Here is a 21,653-nt window from a genome sequence, read left to right as displayed (position 1 = left end):
CTGCATCATCAGACACTTTATCTGTGCAGCGACTCTTCAACAGATGGAAGGTCACTGCTAGAGCATGTTTGATTTCGTTTTTCAAACCCTTTTTCTTCAAAACTGCTTGCTTTGGGATGTCACTAGACTGTTAGTGCCCTTTCTGTGTTAACATGAATTGAGAAAAGGATACTTACAATGGACTTAAGGTCATATGGCTTTATTCCAGGCCCACTGAGAGCAATTCTGGGATCCAGGGCAGGACAGTCAAAGGGCCCCAATGCACGCACAAGTGCGGACACAGTTTGCCAGACAGTTGTGCAGTGCTGTGTCTGTGCAGGCTGGTGCCCTCTGAGCTGTTGGCCATGTTGCGGGGCATGCACTTGTGGTATGGCCAGAATGTACACATGCCTGTCCATCTGCCCTCACCACCACTGGTACCAGCCCCTGCCTGTCTAGGAGGCCGGCAGGCCACCCACCCAATTTAAAAGGGGCTGGAGCTCACGGATGCTGCTACGTAATGATGGCCATAGTGGGTCAGATCAAAGGCCCATCTAGCCCAGTAGCCTGTCCTCTGACAGTGGCCAATGCCAGGTACCCCAGAAAGAATGAACAGAATTGGGAATCATCAAGTGATCCCTCCCCTTTCGCTCATTCCCAACTTCTGACAAACAGAGATACAGACACCATTCCTACCCTATCCTGGCTAATAGCCATTGATGGACCTATCTTCCGTGAATTTATCTAGCTTGTTTTTGAATCCTGTTAAAGTCCTGGCCTTCACAACATCCTCTAGCAAGGAGTTCCACAGGTTGCCAATGCGCTGCATGAAGAAATGCCAGCCCGAGCTGGCTGGTGTAAAAGGGTGTGGATCTCCCAACTCCTGCTGCTGGTCCCACAATAGTGACGGTGGCTGAAGGGCCCTCCCCTGGCCCTTTTAAATTGCCCAGAAGCCCGGGTAATTGCCCCCCTGCCTACCCCTCCCCATCAGCGGGCGTTCTTTATTCTCAGAAAACCTCTGAGGATGAAGAGAACATACAACTTTCTAAACCCCTCTTTCTTTTACGATGTTGTGGCTATGAGGTTATAAACAGAGCTTGGATGGAGTTGATGGTGATGATGGTCTTTCATCACCTCCTTTGTCAGTTTCCGGACTAATGACTCCCCGCCTCCTTGTCTGTACAGTCACATTCCCCCAAGCCCATCCTCCACTCCTTCTGCACTTTATTCTCTCTGAAGAGGTCTCTTGAGCCACCGAACACCCGGCCTGTCCCACTGCACCTGGAGAGCAAGTGGGAGCCAGCTTTTACCCCTGGGCTCTGTGTCCCGTCGGCCAGGGCATACGAGAAATACAAACACGCCTGGCGTGGCCGTCTGCGGCTGGGGTCTTGTCTGTCCTTTGGCTGCTGCCCAGTGGGGTGTCTCCTGGGGACACTGGTGCCGGGTGAAAGGAGGACAGACGCGGGGGGCGTCACCTGCTGTAAGAATTGGGAGGGGTGGGTGAGATTCTGTGGGGGGTCAGACTAGATGATCATAATGGTCCCTTCTGACCTTAAAGCCTATGAGAATCCCGGGTGGAATCTAGCCTGGGGCTGGAGTCCCAAGGGGGTTTTGCCGTCCGGGGCCAGGATGTCACCCTTCCTGCTTCGCAGCCAAAGCCTCGGTCACCTGCTCTGCCTGTTGGCCCTGCCCCCAGCTGCCGGCGGGGGCCGTGGAAACTGAGGCAAGAGGAAGCGCTGCAGCTGTGCTGATCCCCCTCCCCCCCCCCCCCAGCTTCTCTCCAGGGTGGGAACTTTGTCTCGCCTTGCAGAGCGAGGACTCCCCCCCCTCACCCCCCCCCCGCGCTGCAGCGGCTTCGCGGGGCCGGTAGGGGCCGCTGCCGCCTCGCTGGCAGGCCGGTGACCTAGCGCGGAGGAAAGTTGGGGGCCGAGTCAGCTGGGGAGGAGGCGGAGGGCGGCAGCGCGAGCGCGGCGGGCGCGCGTGTATATAGGATGCGCCGCCGCCGCTGCATGGCTCGGAGCGCCCGCCGCTGAGTCCCGCCGCGCCCCGGCTGCAGCCCGCCCGGCGCTGCCTCCATGCGCTGCCCATGGCCGGGGCACAGCCAGGCGTCCACGCGCTGCAGCTCAAGCCCGTCTGCGTCTCCGACCTGCTCACCAAGGGCACCAAATTCGTCAAGTGGGACGATGTGAGTCCGGCTCCCCCCCCTCCTCGGGCACGGCAGCGCCCCCCTCTGCCACGCGTGTCCCCCCCTCCCCGGGCACGGCAGCGCCCCCTCTCCCACGCGTGTCCCCCCCTCCCCGGGCACGGCAGCGCCCCCCTCTCCCACGCGTGTCACCCCCCTTCCCGGGCACGGCAGCGCCCCCTCTCCCACGCGTGTCACCCCCCTTCCCGGGCACGGCAGCGCCCCCTCTCCCACGCGTGTCCCCCCCTTCCCGGGCACGGCAGCGCCCCCCTCTCCCACGCGTGTCACCCCCCCTCCCCGGGCACGGCAGCGCCCCCTCTGCCACGCGTGTCACCCCCCCTCCCCGGGCACGGCAGCGCCCCCTCTCCCACGCGTGTCACCCCCCTTCCCGGGCACGGCAGCGCCCCCCTCTCCCACGCGTGTCACCCCCCCCTTCCCGGGCACGGCAGCGCCCCCTCTCCCACGCGTGTCACCCCCCCTTCCCGGGCACGGCAGCGCCCCCTCTGCCACGCGTGTCACCCCCCCTCCCCGGGCACGGCAGCGCCCCCTCTCCCACGCGTGTCACCCCCCCCTTCCCGGGCACGGCAGCGCCCCCTCTGCCACGCGTGTCACCCCCCCTTCCCGGGCACGGCAGCTCCCTCCTCTCCCACGCGTGTCCCCCTCTCCCACGTGTGTCACCCCCCCTTCCCGGGCACGGCAGCGCCCCCTCTCCCACGCGTGTCGTCCCCTCCCTCCCCGGGCACGGCAGCACCCCCCTCTCCCACGCGTGTCACCCCCCTGCCCAGGCACGGCAGCTTCCCCCCTCTCCCACGTGTGTCCCCTTCTCCCATGCGTGTCAACCCCCCTTCCCAGGCACGGCAGCGCCCCCTCTCCCACGCGTGTCACCCCCCTGCCCCCCTTCCCAGGCACGGCAGCTCCCCCCTCTCCCACGTGTGTCCCCTTCTCCCATGCGTGTCAACCCCCCTTCCCAGGCACGGCATTGCCCCTTCTCCCACGCGTGTCACCCCCCCTTCCCGGGCACGGCAGCGCCCCCTCTCCCACGCGTGTCCCCCCTTCCCGGGCACGACAGCGCCCCCCTTCTCCCACGCGTGTCGTCCCCTCCCTCCCCGGGCACGACAGCGCCCCCTCTCCCACGCGTGTCGTCCCCTCCCTCCCTGGGCACGGCATTGTCCCCTCTCCCACGCGTGTCCCCCTTTCCCGGGCACGGCAGCGCCCCCTCTCCCATGTGTGTCGTCCCCTCCCTCCCCGGGCACGGCAGCGCCCCCCTCTCCCACGCGTGTCACCCCCCTTCCCGGGCACGGCAGCGCCCCCCCTCTCCCACGCGTGTCACCCCCCCTTCCCGGGCACGGCAGCTCCTCCCTCTCCCACACATGTGTCACCCCCCCTTTCCCGGGGCATGGCAGCGCCCCCTCTCCCACGCGTGTGTGTCCCCCTTTCCAGAGCATGGCAACACCTCATTTCCCACGCATGTCACCCCCCTTCTGGGGGCATGGCAGCGCTCCTCTCTTCCATCCGTTTCCCCCCCGCCCCTTCCAGGGCACCACGGCCCCCCTTCTCCCACGTGTGTCACCCCCTTCCGGGGCATGACAACCTCCTCTCCCTTGTGTGTCCCTGTCCCAGAGTGACACACCCCTGTCTCATGGGTGCCCTCCTCCCAGGGCATGACATCCCGTCTCCCATGCATGTATCCCCTCCCCTGGCTCCCACCAGGCAGTGGATGGGGATGGAAAAGCCAGGCACAGAGCTCATCCATTGAGACTTCATGGCTCCAACCTGCCCATGGGGCAGCTGCATGCGCACTGCCTGCCATGGACCACCTTGGGAGGGGGGTGTGGGGCAGGAGCAGCCTCACCTTGTTCTCAATCTGTGATGTGCTAATGCTGACCCTCTGGGGCAGGGCTGAGGGGGGCCCCGCATCCGTGCAGCATGGTGATTCTCGTTTCAAGGGGGGAGAGGGAGGTGTGGTGGGGATGGAGAGGAGGATTCTTCCTGCCAAAAGGGCATGCACCTTTGATTGCTGAGATGTGGGGCCAGCTGGTGTGTGTGTTGCCTCCAAGTGAATGGCAGAGGGTGGAGGGAATATGTAGTCCAGGAATCCACCCAGGTGCAAACATATGCAATCCACCCAGACATATGAAAAAGTTGGAGGAGTAATCTATTCCCTAGGAGGAAAAGAGACAGTTGAAAACTGAGGGGGAAACAGGGTGACAATAAGTATTTCCCTGCCAGCAGAGAATTATTGTCCCTATTCCTTTTAGGATACAGTATCCATTAGTGTGCGCCTCTTTGTATGTGTTATTTATTTATTGTAAGCCTTTGACGTCTGATTTTTCTCTTGTGTTCCAAAACTTTTCTGAACTTATTTGGTCTCCTTGGGTTGTGTTCCACTTCGCTTCATTTGCTGTTCTCTCTTTCACTTCCCACGTCTCTTGGTTCTGTCGTGTTCCATCTACTTCGCCTTGTGTTCCCGTGTTGTGATATATGGAGTGTCATTGCTCGGCTTCTGTCCTCTTCTTCCTTCTTTCCCTGTGTTCTCCGTCTTCATAATGACTTTCTCAGCCTCTCCCTGCTTTCTTCTGTCTTCTTCATTCCCACTCTTGTTAGGGACTCTTCATATTCCATTTTCTCTAGCCTGAAGGAGGTTGAAAGCTTGTCTTTTTCACCGCCAGAAGCTGAGTCCATAAAAGATGCTACTTCCACCCCCTGTCACACGTCCTGTGCATACATGCTCTTGCATCCCCTAAATTAAGAACATGACCCGTAACCATTCACTTTTCTTCCCTGGCAAACATCTCCCACACAATCCTTGATTCCTCACCAAATCTACATGCATTCAAGGCTCTGGACAAGACCCCCCCCCCCCCCCCCCGCCTCTCGTACACGCACTTCTTCTCTGATTCCCCCAAATCTTTTGTGCATTCTTGTTCCTGCAGCACAAGGCAAATGCATTGCACGCCCCAGTTTCAATACAAAATCACCCCGACAGGCAGCGTCCCTTCCTCCCCTCATACAGCTGCTTCTTCTGTCTCTTCATCCCAGCACTGCTACATCGTATGACGAGGGTTTGCTCTATGCTGCCTCCTGCAATTAGCGGTCGGCACTTTTCTCTCTGCTTATGGACTATGCCAGGGGCTTCTTCAGAGATCAGGTGGATAGTGTTCCCTTCCCCCCGCCACGCCACTGAGCCACCAGGGGACGGGTTCCCTCAAAATCCCATGTCTCAGTGATTTGCTACTGTGGTAAAACGTCAAGGGGTCCCTCCATCTACACAGAGGTAGAGCAGTGACGACCCCACCTGGGTCGATGTTGAGGAATGCACGGAGGCAGCATGGTGATGTAAGTATATCGATTGGACATACAGGAGAAGACAGACATGCCGCACAGCTTGAATGGCAAGAGTCGCTGAGAAGAACTTGGTTTTGAGCTCTCCCTTTTTACTAGCTCAGCTCTCAAAGAATGTGTGTGCTGTAGAGTTTACTTCTCTAGGGCAGTGGCTCTCCACGTGTGGTCCATGCACCACTAGTGGTCTGGGGCCATCTTGCAGGTGTGCCGTGAATAGGGGGCTCACCCCATAGCCCCCACAGTGGGGAACCTGTGGTGGTGCCCCCGCCCTGCAGCCTCCTTCCCCTGAAAGGTTGGTGCACCAGTGCCAGTTTCCCGCTGTGGGGGTGTAGGGGGCAAATCTCATGGGCTGAATCCGGCTTGCGGGGAGAAGCAGCAGCTCCGTGCGCTCTTGCTCCCTCTCTCCCCTTCTGGGGGGACAACAGCACAGGGAACCACTCCCTGGGAGGCTTTCTCCACTGCTCCTATTGGCTGGAATCACAGCCAATGGGAGCAGCGGGAGGCGCAAAGCCAGGTAAGTGCCCCTCACCCCCCTCGTGCTGAGACCCCACACCCTCACTTCGCTCTTGTACCCTACCTTCCTTCCAGACCCCTCACCCTCAGCCCGCTCCTGTACCCTACCTCCTGGCCAAATGCCACGCTCCCACCTCTCCCTGCACCCATTTTGTCATCATAGCTGCTGGCTGGTGGTCCGTGGAAAGTTCTGCGTTGAACGGGGTGAGCTATGAAGCTAAAAAGTTTGAGAACTGCTGCCTAGAGACATGCACAATAAGGCTATGTCTACACTTGAGGCTTCTTGCATGAGTAATATGCAAATGAGGCTGTGTGGCATATCGCCGAGCCTCATTTGCATACCTAATGAGCCACTTTTTTTTTTTTTTTTTTTCAGAAGAGGCTCTTAGGCCAGAAGGAGCGTCTATACTGCCCCTTCTCGCGCAAGGAAAACCCTCTTGCGCAATGCTGTTCTTCCTGAAAAGTAATAGGTGTAACGGCATTGCGCAAGAGGGTTTTTCTTGCGCAAGAAGGGGCAGTGTAGACGCTCCTTCTGGCGCAAGAGCCTCTTCTGAAAAAAATGGTGGCTCATTAGGTATGCAAATGAGGCTCGGCGATATTCCACGCTTAGCCTCATTTGCATATTACTCACGCAAGAAGCCGCAAGTGTAGACATAGCCTTATTGTGCATGTCTCTAGGCAGCAATTCTCGAACTTTTTAGCTTCATAGCTCACTCCGTTCAACGCAGAACTTTCCACGGACCACCAGCCAGCAGCTATGATGACAAAATGGGTGCAGGGAGAGGTGGGAGCGTGTAGACCTAGCCTAAGAGTGGGACAGCAGAGAGAGAGAGAGAGAGAGAGAGAGAGGGGACAGTTCACCGTTCCAGTTTTTCTGCATGGTATTGCGTTACTGTTGCTCTCAACCTATCAAGAGACCAAATGTGTGATCCTGACCTTCCTAAATGTGTGACAAATGCTTGCGGTGAGGGATGCCACAGCAAAAAAAAAAAAATATGGAGGGTAGTCTTCAAGCAAGATAGGAGTTACTTATTAAGGGATTCCTGTAAGATGTGTTTCATGACGGTGCGTGTTAGTTACAGTTATAAACAGAGAGAAAACGCCACGGTCACACAGTGTCAGAGGTAGATTGGGATCTAAAACAAATGATTCATTCGCTATTCAGGTTGAATCGACACTTCTGAATTCTCATTGATCAGACCGCATTGGAGGTCACAGCACAGTCTCCGCCTTAGTGCTGTGATTGCTTACAAAAAATAATCATAATAATCTTGCCAGCAAATTCATAAGCCACATCTATGCTGAGGGCAAGTTAACAGCAATTTACACTCTACAGGTGAAGAATCCAAGGAGTTAGGAAAAAACACATAATCCGCATTTAATGTTTGGATGTGAAAATGTGACGAGAACAGAATTCTTTGCAAGTGGCCGCTGATATTGTTACCTTGACACTTAGAGCTAAATTATCCGTAGATAGATCAAGCTGATGGAGTTAAGTCTGAAGAGAACTTGGTCCTTTTTTAGTTGCGAAGGCTATTTCTGAAGCATTGTTCAGTAGTCAGAAATATTTATAGGTGAAGAGATTCTCTCTGCAAATGGAGTGTTCCGGTATAAATAACTTACTGGGTGTTGCTACTTACTTAATTATAACATTATGTAGTCTAAATGAAACCACCAACCATATTAAACATGAAGATTGTGAGCACAATCTGGGAAAGGTTGTAAACCCTAAATCAAGATTATTCATCCTTGATGCCTTATTATACCTGGGCCCTCCAGTCCTGCAACCTTGTGCAAGAATAGATCTCAATGCCCAATCCCATTTTTTATCAGTGGGGTTCTCTGAGTGAGTAGGGGTCTCTTGCGCAAATATGCATTTAGGGATGGTGCTGAGATTATCTGTCACTGAGACCTCTGCCATGGGAATAACACTGGGAAATACAGTTTTGAGCTTTCACTCTCTTGTGATTGACTTAATTGCAATTGACTTAGTGTGTATGTGTGAGAGGCTTTTTTTGTTTAATAATTTTTACCCCAGAATGCCTCGTTCCCGCATTGGACTCATCCCAGGAAAAAACCAGATAAGTGGATGTGAACTGACTTTGGCACGTTTAATGCAAATGGGAAATTTAATGCAAAGGCATGTTTAGTGACAACATAGAGTATATGCCACTGAGCAAATCAACAGCCACTTTGGAGTCTGTCATCCATCCTGTTTGCCTGTATTCAGGGAGTTTTAAGAATGAGCATCCTTGGCCAGAGCCTTTATGGTCTAATGTGAAAATATGTAGATAGGAGCTCCTCTGTGAAACAATAGGTCATGATAATGATATGTCATATGTTAAAAATCTTACCATGACAACTGCTTTGTCTAAACCTAGGGGATGTGCAGAGAAGTTAAGTTCGTTACTAAGGTTCCTTAGGAAATATTTGTTTCATGGGCGCATGGGGGAATACTTCCCATAATCCGCTTTTGTAGGATAAAATTTTCAAAGGTACTTAGGGGCTTTAGGAGCGCAAGCTCCTTTGACTAGCAATACATATGCTCCTAAATCCCTCTAGGTACTTTTGAAAATCTCTCTTACTAAACGAATAATTAGTTATGCCTCTCTCTTACCCCCTTCCTCCTCCCATACATGAATACTGGTCTCTGTCTGTAAGCCAAGCCAGATTCACAGCTCCCATTGAAGTCACAAATTGACAGAACTTGGTCCAGGAATTTCAACTGGTGTTATTTTGACCTCCCCAAGCACCTGAAAGCAACTTTTTTCATGTTTGATACAACTTTAGAAATCCGATCGAGGGGGAAAATGTGATCCACTCCTCTGTCAAGACAGCATTATCCTCTACCTGTGCTTTTCCATACAGTGCATTTCCCTTTTGTTTTATTTCTCTAATAGAAAAAAATGGCCATATTGACGTCTTTTCACATCTCATAAAACAAAGACTCTTCCTCAGTGAAACCTTGTGACTTTTTCCAAGTTTCAGCCCCGAGCTAAATTTTCCACATGAGTTATAAGCCACTGACAATAGCTTTCTGCAAATGGGAGTGCTGAAAGCAGTTCATCCACAGTAGCACAGTCATACAATATGTTTGATAAAGAGTAAAGCAATAGCTCTTAAAGAATGAATTTAGTACTTCTTTGAGTGATGCTGGATTGAGATTGAGTGGGTCTGATTGCTGCTAGAAGCAGTAGTCATGCAGGCTTTCGAAGCGTACATATGCACAGCAGTGTTATTTCGGAATAAACTAACGTTATTCCGAAATAACATAGTCTGTGTCTACAAGCAGTTATTTCGACATAATGTCAAAATAATGGCAAGCTGGAAGACTTCTTACTCTGACTCCTGTAACCCTCATTGTATGAGGAGTAAGGGGAGTCGGAGGAAGAGTGCTTTACCTTAGACTTCCCGCTGTGTAGACCGCTCCAAAAGCCCAGTTAAGCTATTTCAACTTCGGCTGTGCAATTGTTGGAGCTCAAATTGCATAGCTCATTTTGGCTTTAACCCTGCTTTGTAGATGGGCCCAAACTGACCTTACCTGTGTGCTTGAAATTTGGCCTGGAGCAGCTGTTCTGAAGCCTTGGCTTTCTATGTCCATCTAGGAACCTTGTTGAAGCCACTAAGAAGCATAGTGCATGTATTGGTAAATGTGTGCTGTGGGCCCTCGTCTGTGCATAAATACTAATAGGCCACCAACACATCTCATCTCGAGCCTGTGTGAAGGGTGTAGGTGCTCTCAATTGAAACACTCTCTTGTTGATGTCATTGAACTGCGCGAAGCAGTAATAATCTTCTGTCCATTCAGGCTAAGTTTAAATCCACACCCTCTACATGATCATAAAGTCTGGAAATTCCATGTGTTCTGCAGGGGATTTTCTGTCTTATGTGTTGAAATTCCATGAGGAGTAACGGTAGTTCGAACTAGGAAGCCTAGTCCGAACTACCTAGTTCGTGCCGCATGTAGCTGCGCGGCACGGGGTTCGAACCAGCCGGAATTTAAAAATGGCGGCGCCCGGCTTATGCAAATGAAGCCCGGGAAATTCAAATCCCGGGCTTCATTTGCAAGTGTGGTATGTCTACATTACCCTCCTAGTTCGATTAGGAGGGTAGTGTAGACATACCCTTAGAGTTTTGTTTCTTCTCCTGTGATAATATGCACTTTACCTAAAGGCTTTGATGGGTCTTTGCCGCTTATGCTGTTTGCTTTTGCTTTCAGGTGTAGTCTATCAATAAGTAAAGGCTAGGTTATATTTACTGGGAATGCTGCCTCCATTGGTCAACTTCTTGGCTATACAACTGGAGCCTAGTTTGAAGTAAAAATATAGTTTAATCCAAATTGAACTGTTACAAGCACAGTATCATCCAGTGGTGAGGGCACCACGCAGGAAGCCTGGAAAGCAGAGGCAAGGTGGTCCAGGGTGACTAAGCCATTTCAGTTTAGGCACTCAAAAATTCACTAAAGGGACCTTACCTTCAGGATGGGCGAGTACTCCCTTTTGAAGATGAGGTTCTTCCGTTTGTCTCAGGTTGACTCGCTGCTCATGCTTAAAAATCTTGGCCGTTTCCTTCTTTTATGACAATGGGCAAGTCACTTAGCCCTCTCTGCCTCCACATACCCATCTGTAAAAGGGGTAATCATCCTACCTACTCATCACAGTATGACTTGAGCCCTCCAAATCACAGATGGCTTTTATCCTCACTATACGCCCGGGAGGCACGGAAATATTACTCCCATTTTACAGGGGTAACAAAGGTGCAGACAAACTACGTGACATTCCCACACTCTCTCAGGAAGTTCATAGCGAAGTCAGAAATTGAATCCAGAGTACTGCAGTGGAACTCAGAAGGTCCATCTGCTAGACCAGTGATTCTCAGACGGGTCACATACCCTACAGGTACGCAGAGGTCTTCCACGTGGTGCATCAACTCATCTAGATATTTGCCTAGCTTTACAACAGACTAATAAAAAGCATTAGCAAAGTCAGTATAAAGTAAAATTTCATATAGATAATGACTTGTTTATACTGCACTGAAATGTAAGTAAAATATTTATATTTCACGTGCTTCATTTTATAACAATATGGTAAAATGTGAACATAAGCATTTTCAATAGTAATGTGACGTGACACTTTTTTTGGATTTTATGTTTGATTTTTTTGTAAGCAAGTAGTTTTTAAGTGAGGTGAAACTTGGGATGTGGAAGACCAATCCGATTCCTACAAGGGATACAGTAGTCTGAAGTTTGAGAGCCACTGTGCTAGACTACCCTTGGCCACTTTTATAATATGGTTTTGAACTTCATGGGTGACTAGTGCTGTGTGATTTGATCTGGAAGAATTCATGGGCCAGCTTGTTTGTTTAGGGTTTTTTAGATTATCAAGAGCATTAGATATCTTTGTTATACTTTATAAACATCCAAATCAATATGTATATGTATCCAATCAATCAATCAATCAAACTAGCCAGGAATACTTGCCTGAGAATGTCTCTCTGCTGTAGAAGCTTTCTGATGTGGTTTAAATTGTTGGCTCCCATATATCTTATTTTATTTCATCCTTTTTTTTTCTATCCAAATCTGTCACGACTGTATATTTCTGAGACCATCAGAAATGAACCAGCATCGGCCTTAGATATATTCAGAGATTAGACTCTTCCTTTTTTAAAACAATTCTTTGTTTTTCCAGCCACCCTGGATGTGAAGCTTTTTTTGAGTACATGTTCAGTTTGTGTTTTTCTTTCACTACGTTTAATCTGCAGTGATTGGACCAAATATAACAAATAAAAATCAACTAGGGAAGGTTACACTGTTATCTAAACTAGTGGAAAATGTGGTATAACTGTTATCTTGCGATGCAAAAAGATAATTGGGCACTGGATTAAAAAACATATTTCAAATGTCCAATCAGCTAATATATCATCACAGGATAAAGTCTGATCTTTTTGAATTCCACTGGAAATATTTCTTTGACTTCTGTGGGACAGAGATTTGTGCTCCAAGGTCACCTTGTAAAATGAGCAGCCTCTTACCCCCCAAAAGATATAGGTACTTTTAAATTTATTTTCATATAGCATCTGCTATCTTAGTATATCAGTGGTTCTCAAACTTTTTGGCCCGTGGCCAACCTGGCTCAATGCAAACCTTTCTGTGGACCACCAACTGCTAATGGAAACTCACCATTAATTATATAACTACACCTGAGCCATTTTGCTAGTGCTTCAGCTAGAGAGAATGGTTTGATTTTAATAAGTAAGAAAGGAAATATTGATTCAAATTATTAAACAGATTAGGCTCTTTAACTTTCTTATGTTAGTTTACCAAACTTCATTTTAAATCAAGTAAAATACTAATTTATGTCCAACACAAAAGGTTTCAAAATGGTCTTTATTTATGGCAGGAACCTTTTTTGGGTTAGAGGCCACTGACCCACAGAAAAATCAGTTGGGGACCACATAAATGAGAAGCAAAAAACCCCCCAAAACAATCCCCTCACTTCCCCCCTCCAACCCTCAGTGTTGTGGCCCGCAACTGAGACACCTGTCTCTCCTGGTGCTCCACCCAAGGGAGTAGGGATAGGGAGGACTGAAGTTGAGGGATTCCCATATGCCAGATTAATTTCCAGGTTTAATGGATTTTGAGGACCCCCCCTGAGCTCTGGAGTAGGGCCAAAACAAGGGGTTCAGTCTGCAGGACAGGGCTGCAAGTGAGGGGAATGATGAGGGTGCAGGATCTGGGCAAGAGGTGGAGCGTGGGAGGGGTGAGGGTGTAAGGTCTGTGTGGGAGGGTGCAGGAACAGGGTGAGGATAGGGTGTCTGGCCAGGGATGAGGGGCCAGGAGTGGGCTGGGGGCAAGGTCTCTGGCTGAGGGGGGGGGGAGAGGGGAGGATTGGAGAGTGCAGGAGCAGGCTGGAGGTAGGCTGGCTGGCTGGCTGGGGAGACAGGTGCAGGAACAGGCTGGGAGTGTGGGTCTTGGTGCATGTGTGAAGGGGATGAGGTTCAGGGTCTGGGCATGAGGAGAAGGGGGGCACTTACCTGCCTTTGCACCCCCCAAATACTGTGCAACTTCCATTGGCTGGATTCTGCTTCCACTGCTGCTTCCATTGGCTGGATTCCAGCCAATGAGAGCAGCGGGGAAAGCCTCCAAGTAGCACGTCCGTCCGTGTGCTGCTGTTCCCCCAGCCGGGGAAGAGGGATTGGCTTCTTCCCCACCAGCTGTACTGTGCAGTGAGGCTCGGAGCTTTCTCCTCTCCCTCCCCTGCCCTAGCAGAATGCCAGTGCTGGCGCTCCAACCTTGAGGTGGGGGCGCGGCGGGGCATGAGGCTAGAGCACCAGCACAGGTTCCCCATTGCAGGGGGAAGAAGGGACTGAGCTCAAGGTGCAGACCAACTGCAAGGCGTTTATGGATCACTAGTAGTCCCCAGACCCCACTTTGAGAACCACTGCCTTACATATATCCTTACACTTGTGTGAGATATGGGAGTAATATTTTATCCTCTTTACAGATGGGAAACTGGGATCTGCACATGCTAAGTGAATTGCCTAAGGTTGTGCAGGAAGTCTGTGGCGGAGAAAGAACTTGAAGTTAGGTTTCTGATGTCACAACCTAGTGCCCTAAGCACTCTACTATCCGTCTAATAGCTCTGCCAAGTAAAGATGAAAGGACTGAAATCCTTACCCTGTTTAAATCTGATAAATAAAAACATTATGTCAGTGTGATGAGAGGTATCATTATGTACGTTGTGTAAAAACAATTACTTTGAGAGCTTAGGGAGAAAATGGAGTAAAACTGTGGCTCTCAGGAAAAAAACCCTCTGGCTTTTTGTTAGATAAAACGTTGCAATATAGGCACTGACATTTTTTAGTTATTGAAACAAGGTGATTTTCTTTAAATGAAACACTTTGACAAAAACTATCATTGAAGCTTTTATGCAATAGATTGCAATTGAAAGAAAAAGGTTCTTATTTGATTGAAAAAAGGTTTAGTTAAAGAAGTTTAATATAAAAAGCAAAGTTTAGTGCAGAAAATCTAAACATTTTTTTGTTACTACAGTCAAATAATGTTAAAAAAGGCTATTTATTAAGGTTGCAAAATCATGCACTCAAAATCTAGGAGAAGCCGGAATGAAGATTGCCCGTGCAACCTTAATTTTGGTCTCTTGGTTGTATGGGTTATGATACAGTCTTTAATTACATAATCACATACTATTTTTCCATAGGATTCCTGGCTCATTCATTGCAGAGGCTGGCAGATGCTGACTTATTAAATCTTATTAACAGACCTCATTGTGCAGTGGAGAGCTCCATGGCTTATTTACTGCATACTATTCAAACCCTGTACTGAAGACACAATTATTCATTTCATCTTTGGCTTTTCTGCAGCACTTCTCACTGTGGGAACAGAGTGCTTCACAAATGTTTATGAATTCATGGTCATAGTGCTCCTGTGTGGCAGGGGTGTGGTGTTGTTCCCCTTGTAATCCGCATCCCTAACACTCTCTTTGTTAAAAAAACAACAAATGGTTTGTAGCACTTTATAGACTAACAAAACATGTAGATGGTATCATGAGCTTTCATGCGCACAGCCCACTTCTTCAGATGACCGGAGTTTTGAGTTTAGGATGTGCACATCCAAAATAAATAGGAGAGAAGGAGGGGGATGAGAGACAGGGAACAGAGGGTATGGGAAAATCAAAGGGAAAACCAGGAAGACAGAGCTGGAAATCAGTAAGCACCGGAAGATTGGGTAATTAAAAACAAAGCAGATAAGAATCAAAGTCAAGAGATAGTATCCTTCCTAACACAGGAATCTACACAAAGAGCTGTTTGCACCTTCATTGAATGTTAGGTTGATAGTGTCCCAACCATCCCTCATCATTAGCATGAGAATTGAATTTGCGGATGAATTTTAATTCCAACGCCTCTCTGTGTATTTGGCTAGTAGAATTGGTTTGCGACAAGACAGCCACTTGAAGATCTTTTAAACAGTGTTTAGGAAGATTAAAGTGTTCCCCCAACAGGTTACTCTATGGTCCCTTTACGTATATCTGATTTGTGTCCATTGATTCTTTCTCTCAGAGACTGTCTTTCGTTGTTGTTTAATAACATGACATGAGGGGTAGACCTACCCTTTGAGCTTACTGGGTGAGACTTGTGCTAGTGCTTAGATGCTAGGGCACTAAAAAAAGGGGTGTAGCTGTGGCAGTAAAAGCAGTAGAGGGGCAAGCTTCCCTGAATATACACCCACTGGAGTGTGGCATGTATTCGGGTGGTGAAAGATTAAGGCTCTGACTTTACATTTTCTTTAATAGGTGTGTAATTTTACTCATGCTCTCCAGTCTGCTGCTCTTGTGCTCAAAAATGGAGGGACTGTTTTGTAGCATTTCTCACGGTATGCGTGTCAACACTGAAGTTGCACCAGTAAAAGTTGTGGCCGAATGCATTCACGTTGGGCCATTCGTGCCATTTGTTGTGTCCACATGGCATTGAGGCAGACGTGGCAAAAGTGTGGCACAGTGCAGATAGGCGTCCTGCTGTCTTTGTGCCTCAGTGGCATAAAATCTCTTGACAAGAATGAAAAGTCACTTAAACTACGTTTCTTTTTTTTTTTTCCAAAAGAGGATATGCAAATTCTCATCTTCCAATCTCACTTTCAAAAGAGGATCATTCAAAAGTGAAAGTAGTCTGAACAAGTTTTTTCCGGGGGGGGGGACTCCTTTTTCGAAAAAGCCACGTAAACCTCATTTTTTAAGGAAGAGCACTTTTTTTGAGACGGTTTTTTTTCTTCAAAAAAAAAAAAAAAAAAAGCGTCCAGACTACTTTTAACTTTTGAAAATCTTCCTTCGAAAGTGAGCATATCTTCTTCCAATCTCACTTTCCAAGGAAGATTTTCCTGGGAATTTGCATATCCTCTTTCAAAAAACCCCCGTAGTGTAGACATTAGATGGAGGTGTGTAACCTAGTGGATGCATTTCAGCTTTCTTGACTTGTGTAAATTCACCATGTGCTTTCAGTGTGAAACTTCTTTGTGAACATTATCTCTGTGCAAAATATGGAATTTATGCTAACAGTTAGGAAACTACTTAAAGAAAATCGTCCAAAATGTCTGTTTAAGCAATTCAAGGCTATACAATTAGATGAGTAAAGAACTAGTGATGTGTAAGTAAAAAGATCTGTTTTAAATTTTAAAAAATTAACTTTTATTTTAAACATCTCTCTTAGTATTCTAAGAATGGGATCTGTCAGATTGAGTCTGCTTCACTTTTGAACTTTTTATTGCAGGAATTTGCAGAGGAACTCCATAAATGAGACTTTTTGCTTGGCCATAATAGGCAGAGGATGATATTTGAAGCTGCTAGGAATATGTGATCATTTGTGGCACAAACTTGTTGACTAGACCTTGCAGATCTGCTATGCCTTTCTCTGCTTTTTTTGCTTATCCACCCTCATTGTCCATCTGTCTTCTCCATTCCGCATCTTCATTGTAGTCTCAAAACATCTCCATGAATGTTTCATCATGCCCCATATTGGTTGTTCTGTGAAGGAGATTTGTTGACAAAATGTTTAAAAAGCCAGATTTAATAAATAAAAGTTCTACAGGCAGGGACTATCTCTTGCTCCGTGTTAATATTATGGCTAGTGAAATTGGGCACTAATTTTGGTTGGAACCTTTAGGTTCTGTTGTAATATACATACATGAAATATTTTGTCCTATTGGAGCAGTGCATTTAACAAGAAAAATGAGTAGGAATTATGACCTGTTGGTAACCAAGAAGAGAGAATGTTCTTGTGCCAATGGTTGCTTTTACATTTCCTGACTACAAAAAAAAACACCTCTTCAGATTTCGATTTGGCTTTATAATAACATTTCTGCTATTCTCAGAAGCTTTAATTAAAGAGACTTATGTAAAATTCATCATTATTCATAGCATGGCACAGATTCTGTTTTGTCATTTTGTGGGGATTGGAGGCAATTCTTTTTGTGGCATTATGGAGTCTGCTGAATAGATAGCTGGTTTCCCATAGCCTGAGTCTTGAAAAATTGTACTTTGACAGCCGTATGCTAGCCGCACAGATGCATCCAAACAGCTTTTGGATTTAAGCAGTTGATTTGGAATGATTTAACTAGCAAAATGGATTAATCTTAGACATAATCTCTTTATGCCTGTCTTTCCCAACACCTCCACCCCCTCCAAATGTCCTGTGTGCCTCATCCTTCAAAGAGGCAACTCAAGACACTTTTCCTGTGCTGTCAGTTTATGTACAGACGGCATAAAAAGGGACTGGAGGTGGACTGAGGAAAGAGTTATGTGTTGTGGATCATTTCTTTTTTTAACAGCACAGATTTCAGAACGCTTCTGTAGTACTTTATGGTTACTGATATCCACTCAAGCCCTTCTTCATTAGATTTGTGTACTGTATTTATTTTGCTATCCTTTCGTTATTATTGTCCAGCTTTCTGTAGCTTCTTTGTTTCTGTGTTTCCCCTTGATCATATAGCTGTATTTTTTGTCCTATGTCATGCTTTGCTGAGTTGAACTGTAATACATGCAGGGCAATGTCCTAATCTTTCTGAGAGCTAGATTCTCAGACCTTTGCATGTGGTCTGAATTAATTTGTCATGTGCAGTAAGGTGCTACGGAACATGCGTGAAGGGATTCTAATCTCACTTTATGTAGTTTGTAAAGTTGACATAAAGTACTCCATACATAATCCTATCCCCAATCAGATAATGTCACATGCCAGTTTTGTTAGGTAATCCTCATTAAGGGCTTGATTCTGCACTCCATGAGCATCTACAAGAAACATAGATTTTGGTCCTATTAAGTATATAGTCTTATGCCGGGATGAAAACTTGTTTAAAGTGACACTGTTCACACCTCTCTGAATCTTTCCCTCCCCTATTAATGACAGGTAAGGTTAAGATAACCAAATGAGTTTCAAGAAAATATTTTTTTTTTAGTTTGTGCGTTTGCCAAGCAGTTTCATGATTTCCCTTTAAAGGAAATACAATTTACCTATTTGGATGCATCTTTCACACAGCAGTCGGGATTGATTGATGGATTAAAAAAATTGTAAAACTATACTAAAACTAGTAAGGGAATTTAGGGCACATGGCTCACCATTATTTTGAATGGTTGACAATAGCTGAACAATAGACTTACTGTCACTTTTGCTTCTTGTACCAATGATTGTTCTTTCACTCGTTTGTGTTCACCTGTTGCTTCCTGTTATGTTCAGATTCTAAATTCTTTGGGATGGACACGCTCTCTTTATTATGTGTGTGTGTGTGTGCTGCCAAATGCAGTGGAGGCTCCAGTCCCTACACCCCTACTCCAACATGCAGCCTGCAGGCCATATGCAGCCCGCGGCCTGTGGTGCGGTTTGGGTTTATGCAGGGCTCAACACGCGGCCGTCGGGTGGAAGCCAAAACAAAAAAGTATTCAATGATCTTCTGTTGAGATGCGTTATAGTAGTTACATTCCTGGACTGTCATTGTTCACTAAAAGTGCTCTCATGTGGGTGGAAATTGGGTAAATATTGCATTTTATTAATATCAGCAGAACTGACTTAAATGGGGCCTGCGTGTTGTGTAGTCTTGCCTTGATCTTTGTATTCATGCCTGTCAGTGTGAAAAGCTATTGGCATATGTTTTGCATATATATTTGCATGTATATGCAACCACACTTAAGTTGCGGCACTCGGCATGTGCTGTGAGTATCATTGTGGCCCCGGGTGCTTCCAGAGTTGAGTAGCCCTGCCCTACGTGGTGCTCCTAGGCACCACTACAGTATAAATGACTGATAAACTATAGCGCTTGAAACTACTCAATTCACTTTTTTTTTTTTTTTATATTAAAGCTGACTAGGCTTCAAGTAGATGGTGTCACTTTTTTTAATTAATTCAGGCAGCCTGCTTTGTTTCCATTGTGTATGGGACATTCAGTTCGGTATGCTGCTCTTGATCCGTTCACACAAGAAGTGGAAGAAATTGGCTGTCAGTCAGCAAGCCGTGATGTATAAGGCTTATACTGCAGAGCCGGGGTGGGAGGTGGTAGCCGGGGAGTGGGCCGGCAGGACAGAAGAGTTTAACCTGTACTGGAACCGATACACTGATGCTTATCAGTTAACCAATTAAATTTTTACATCCCTAGTGTCAAGGGAGATAAGGTGACATGGCCACTACAAGCCTGACTGAGGTCTACTCTGACTCCCTTGACCAGTTTGCCACTACTACCCTTCATGCTCTCATGTAAACACTGCAGGAGGTAGGCCATGTGTTTGCCAGGTCTTCCCACAGGCTACAATCAGCTTGCCATCTGGCTCCCTTTCTGAGATGCATAGTGGGTAGGCCACTGGTTTTCTTCTCAAGAGCAATGGATTTTGGCATAATGTTGGACCATTTTCCTTAAGATAGTATTTGCTGCAGCAAATTTAATACCTTTCCAGTACAGACAGGATCCCTGGTGTTTAAAAGCTTTTAGTATCCATGCCCCAGTGGTCACGGCCCTTTCCGAGGAATTGGGGTATGGAGATTCCAGTCTCTCCCCTGCCACAGAATTTGTGTGACTTTGGGCAACTCTTTAACCTCTCTGTGCCTTGTTTTTCCATCTCTAAAATGGGAAGAATGCCACTGCCTTATGTTGTGGGGGTTTTGTGAGGATAAACACATTTTAAAGATTGTGAGGGGCTTGGATACTGCAGTGAAAGGGACCAGTATGAATATTTCAGACAAATATCCTGCTTTTGCATCTGTTTTTGGAATAAAAAGGTTGAGTACTATTGTATACTACAACTTACTTGATTAAATCGTGTTTTGGAAACCTTCGGCACATTTGATTTTAATTTGGCTCAATCAGAGCTGTATTTTTTGAAGGATATGTAGAATGTGGCCTTATTTATTGTTGCCTTGGAAATGGCTGAGCTTTAAAGCTTTACGTGAGCTGTAACAGTTTAGTCAAAATATACATCAGCTTTTTGGGATCATTTAAAATTTTAATATTTAAAAATTGTCTCACATATGGATTTTATAATTTAATTTGAATTGCTTCCAGAAAAAGAATGGTTATAAAAACAGCATGTCTGAATACTAGATAAAAATAGGAAGTATTTACATGGAAAAACAGAATTAACAAGATGCATACAGTCATTTAATATGTATAATTGAATATTATTGTGCAAATTCTTTCTCTAGCATATCTACTCAATGCAGAACATGAAATCTAAATTACTTAGAAATATACAACATAAAAATAGAGATTTGACACGTGGTCTTAAACTGTGTAAGTGACAGTCTATGGTTAGTATCTTCAGGGTGGTTTTTAGGACTGTTCTTTGTTAATGGCAAAGATAAGGTGAGCAGCATTGTAGCACATGCTTGCAAGTTTAATGTTCCTATTGTTTATCCTTTCTCTCTAGGATTCCACTGTTGTGACTCCAATTATTCTCAGAACAGATCCACATGGATTTTTCTTTTACTGGACAGATCAGAATAAGGTAAGAGAAGAAACGACTTCTTTGGTATTGATTTCAAGCTGACCAGCTGGTGCATGAAGGCTCTGGGCATGAAGCTTAGCACTCCAATTCTGTCATAGGGGATGGCCCAGGAGTACCCCATTTCAGAGTATGTGACCGGGGAGAAGAAGAATGACTGTCAATTCTGAGCTGCCTTCATGGTCCCTTGTGAATATTGGCAACTACTGGCATGATACGGAGATGTTCCAACTTACAGCTGGGGACCAATCTGGTGCGAGTTGTTGACTTCACCGAAGTCAATAGGATATTTTCCTTGGGGTTGAGTTGGTCCAGTGTTGAAGGAGTTTACGGTTATCTGTTTCAGTGGTTTTCAAACTTTTTTTTTCTCCTGACCCAGTTGAAGAAAATTGTTGATACCCAGGACCCAACATAATTTGACTAGCGTATTGCATCTGGAGTATTTCGTCCAGTTCTGGACCCCGCTTTCTCTCCCTCCTCCCCGCCCCACTACAGAAAGGATGTAGACTCATTGGAGAGGATCTGGCAGAGTGCAACCAAAATGATGAGGGGGCTGGAGCACATGATCTAAGAGGAGAGGCTGAGGGATTCGGGCTTATTTAGTCTACAGAAGAGAAGAGTGAGGGGGGATTTGCTAGCAGCCTTCAACTTCCTGAAGGGAGGTTCCAAAGAGGATGGAGAGAGGCTGTTCTCAGTAGTGATGGATGGCAGAACAATGGTCTCAAGTTACAATGGGGGAGGTCTAGGTTGGATATTAGGAAAAACTATTTCCCGAGGAGGGTGGGGAAGCAGTGGAATGGGTTTCCTGAGGAAGTGGTGGGATCTCCATCCCTAGAGGTTTGTAAGTCCTAGCTTGACAAAGCCCTGGCTGGGTTGATTTTAGTTGGGGTTGTTCCTGCTTTGGGCAGGAGGCTGAATTTGATGCCCTCCCAAAGTCTCTTGCAGCCCTAAGATTCTATGATAGAGTGTTGACTCTGGGGTGGGGCTGAAGATGGAGCTTTGGGCTGTAGGAAGGGGTTTTGGCTTTGGGGGTGTCAGGGCTGGAGCAGGAGGGGCTTACCTCGAGCAGCTCCTGGTCAGCGGTGCAGCGGTGGTGCTACGGCAGCTTCCTGCCTCTCCTGCCACCACAGACCATGCTGTGCCCCCAG

The 21,653-nt window shown here is 47.1% G+C and overlaps 1 protein-coding gene across 4 annotated transcripts in view; it reads left to right on the top strand.

The window, feature by feature from the left end:
• The first annotated feature begins 1,898 nt into the window (after positions 1–1,898).
• The window catches only part of PLCB1 (phospholipase C beta 1), a 698,632-nt gene continuing 678,877 nt past the window's right edge, over positions 1,899–21,653 (top strand). For 3 of the 4 annotated variants that reach the window (XM_075925686.2, XM_075925689.2, XM_075925692.2), the window contains exons 1-2: positions 1,899–2,164; positions 20,431–20,508. In XM_075925686.2, the coding sequence (XP_075781801.1) occupies positions 2,066–2,164; positions 20,431–20,508 (177 nt within the window). In that variant the 5' untranslated portion in view covers positions 1,899–2,065. The remainder of the gene's footprint in view (positions 2,165–20,430; positions 20,509–21,653) is intronic. The other variant, XM_075925693.2, reaches the window with a different exon arrangement.

The sequence above is a fragment of the Pelodiscus sinensis genome, chromosome 3 (genome assembly GCF_052426305.1).
Source record: "Pelodiscus sinensis isolate ZL-2025 chromosome 3, ASM5242630v1, whole genome shotgun sequence".
NCBI lineage: Eukaryota > Metazoa > Chordata > Testudines > Trionychidae > Pelodiscus > Pelodiscus sinensis.
The sequence above is the reverse complement of the archived record's forward strand: the minus strand, read 5'-3'. Positions and strand labels throughout refer to the sequence as shown.